Source organism: Aegilops tauschii, chromosome 2 (genome assembly GCF_002575655.3).
Source record: "Aegilops tauschii subsp. strangulata cultivar AL8/78 chromosome 2, Aet v6.0, whole genome shotgun sequence".
Taxonomy (NCBI): Eukaryota; Viridiplantae; Streptophyta; class Magnoliopsida; order Poales; family Poaceae; genus Aegilops; species Aegilops tauschii.
The window spans coordinates 528080720-528083978 of NC_053036.3; the positions used below are offsets into that span (position 1 = coordinate 528080720).

The following is a 3259-nucleotide window of genomic DNA, read 5'->3' on the forward strand; positions in this document are numbered from 1 at the left end:
AAGAGCTGTTAGTTAGGGCGCGCCCAACCACACTGTCTCCGGCGGTGCATTGCGACGTCTTAACCGAAGCCCCCATCGCGCCATTAACAATGACAATCTATTCTCTCGCAAGCAAGCAAACGAGGATCCGTCCACGCCCACGCCCACGCGTCATGCGTGCCACCGAGACGCCCATACCAGAACAGCAGGTAGCAGCACGTACGCAGGGAGGGGTCAGCCGGTCAGGAATAGTTAATGCCGTACGGCGATCCACCGGCACCGGCAGACACCGACAAGACAATTTGGCACCGGCCTCGCCGATCACGGATGCCGCTCCAACCGCACCACCGGACAAGCCCATCGCGCCCGAATCCGCCGTTATTATACGCTTCGTAATCTCAGAGCCTCTAAACCAAGGTCGAAGAAGGTGCGTGAAGCCTTCCTCTCCGTCGTCCTTTGCCCCCCTGTTACGTGCACGCTGTGATTATGTTAATGCCGCGTTGGCCATCGCTTTCGCCGTCCTTTCCTCCAACCTCCATTGTTTAGCCACTTCCCCACGCCCTGCCGCCACCTCAAATGCTTAAGTATTGGCGCCCTCGAGGCCTTGGAGTGTACGTGGTGCGGGCGTGGCGGTAGGAACCAGCCAAGCTTTGGGTGTGTCCAAGATCCTCGTGAGCCGTGACCACCAGAGAATTCTTGGAGAAATGGCTTCCGCCGAGCTTGGGTCGGACGCGTGCGGCTTCCCCTGCGGCGGCGACGACGGCGCGATGGCGGCGCTCTCGCCGACGGTCGTCGTGTCGGTGCTCGCGTCTCTGCTGGAGCGGCACATCGCGCGCAACGAGAGGGCCACGGCCGGGGCGACGGCCGGCCATGGCCCCGAGGCGTCCGGCGAGGACGCGAGGAGGGCCGCGGCCTTCGACGGCGGCACGGTGCTGGACATGGGCATGCGGGAGTTCCTGGAGCGATTCTCCCGGTACGCGCACGTGTCGCCGCAGGTGTACGTGGTGGCGTACGCCTACCTGGACCGGCTCCGCCGCGGCGGCGACGGCGCCGGGGCGGTGCGCGTCGTGGCGACCAACGCGCAGCGGCTGCTCACTGCGGCCATCCTGGTGGCCTCCAAGTTCGTGGAGGACAGGAACTACAAGAACTCCTACTTCGCGGCGGTGGGCGGGCTGAGCGCGGCGGAGCTGAGTTCGCTGGAGCTGGACTTCCTCTTCCTGATGCGGTTCAGGCTCAACGTGAGCGTGAGCGTGTTCCGGAGCTACTGCCGGCACCTGGAGAGGGAGGTGGGCCACGGCGGCGGGTACCAGGTCGAGAGGTGCCTCGAGAAGGCCCTCCTCGTCTCCTCCGGGGAGGCGCGGCGGCAGCACCGGCAGACGCCAGCGGCGGCAGCAGCTCAGTAAAAGGCCCTCGCCAACCTGGACACACTAAAGACTAAGGTAGCCGCAGCCATTGACGGCGGCCGCACGAGCTCGTCGCCGTGGCGTGTGCCGCGTCGTGACAAGATCGAGTGCCCAGTGGCCACACGGGCTGTACCTGTACGTACATAATCGTAGAAAGTTTGCTAACTTGCATGTGTTAGCAGTTGTACACACAACCTCGATAGGAAAAAGAACCAATGCGAGGATTAGTAAGAAAAAAAATCTCTTTTTTACTTTGCTTATTCGGGCACAATGACAAATGATTGCTTTTTAGCAGCTAAACAGAATGGACAGGGACTGGCAGATCGAGTGAGAATTGTAACAAAATATCCTTCCCATTTACGTAGAATAAAGAGAAGGGGACAGCTTTCCGTAACTCCCGGCCCATGATCATGCCAACCGACGGCAACAAATGATTCCATACCACTTTCTTAATCTACAAATGATTAGAACGTATCTGTGCCGAACGTAGCCTCCACAATCTTCTTCATTTTCTCTTCGAAAATGTGCGACTATGTCGTCGGTGCGACATCATATCATCGGCCAATAACTTTGCCGATAATGAAAAGATGGTAGGCACGGCACGGCACAGCACATCCCCGGCACGCTGCAGCAACCCCATCAAGCCCCCACAGCGATACGGAAAAGGACTCGTATCCGTCCATTGGTGGATCAGATCCTGACAGTGCAGCTGCACGGAGGATACCCGTGGCCCGGCCCTCGTGAGTTGTGACCTGGCCCATCCATGCGCAGTTGCGCACACAGCATTCCAAAAGGCTCGTGGCATCTCCAAGACGCAACTTTTTTACCGGCATCCGTCCGTGAACAGAGAATCAGTCCACAGACACAGATGCGGCTGCCATACAACGCTAGCTGCATACATTGCAACTTTTTTTTAACAAATCGGATGAAATTCATACAAACACAGCCGGATTTCATACAAACATGATAGATTTCATATAAAACCAGACGAAAACGGTTATATTTTGGACATATTTTTAACTAAAAAGGTAAAGTATGTGCACGTACGGAGCTCCACTTCCACGACACGGATACACTACATTCCCTTTGTCTTCCCCATTTCCAGCAGCCTGCTCACCGGACTGCCGCGAGTCCCGGAGGCATACTTCCCCCCCTATCTTCCCTATGTTCGGTTGCGCCACTCATCGGGAGTGGCAAAGAGGGTGCTTCAGCTGGAGGGGAGTCCAGACAGGTGTGTCCAAGATAAAGACCGGACATGTCATCGGCTGTAGAAGCCGGCGATGCGCCAGTGGTGGCCTCCATGGGATACAATCGGCGGCGGCCTCCCATGGTCTACTTCTCCTCGATGATGGCGGGGGGCGCGGACGTGCAGGGTGCCACCTCATCGACATCCGCGCAGCCGGCTTCTTTTTATGCCTGCATGGCGCGGCTACGCGCGCGTCGATGGCAGATGGCACAGTCACAGGCAGTCGAGGCGCGGTACGACGCAGCGTCGGCGGCGGCAGCGACGATGCCCGTGCCGCCGTGCTCCCCGTTATGCGGGACTGGAGCAACTCGCCACTGCTCCGCGAGCTGGCTTGGAGCGGCGAGTTGCTGAACCACGTGCCGGCTTGAGGTGGCAACTTGCTTCGTTGGGCTTGAAGGTGGAGCAGCGAGCTACCTCGCTCGTATCCGGTGGGCTCGGCGGGTCACCCAGCCGGCTTTTACGCCGGAGAACTGCTCTTTCGGCTCGTCGGATGCCATCGAAAGAGTGGAAAAAATTGTGGAAGCAGGAGATGGGGAGCGGCGGAATGATGAGATTCTTGCCCGGCATCTAACCTCGTTTAAATAGAGGGCGGATGGGAGGAGCTTGCCCGGAGTTGCGTTTAATGTCAGCT

The 3259-nt window shown here is 58.6% G+C and overlaps 1 protein-coding gene across 1 annotated transcript; it reads left to right on the top strand.

Moving 5' to 3' along the window:
• Positions 1-402: 402 nt before the first annotated feature.
• Positions 403-1776, top strand: LOC109750040 (cyclin-P2-1). Its single transcript, XM_020308988.4, has one exon. It carries the CDS (start codon positions 684-686, stop codon positions 1380-1382), a length of 699 nt encoding a protein of 232 aa, XP_020164577.1. The 5' UTR covers positions 403-683; the 3' UTR covers positions 1383-1776.
• The last annotated feature ends 1483 nt before the right edge of the window (positions 1777-3259 follow it).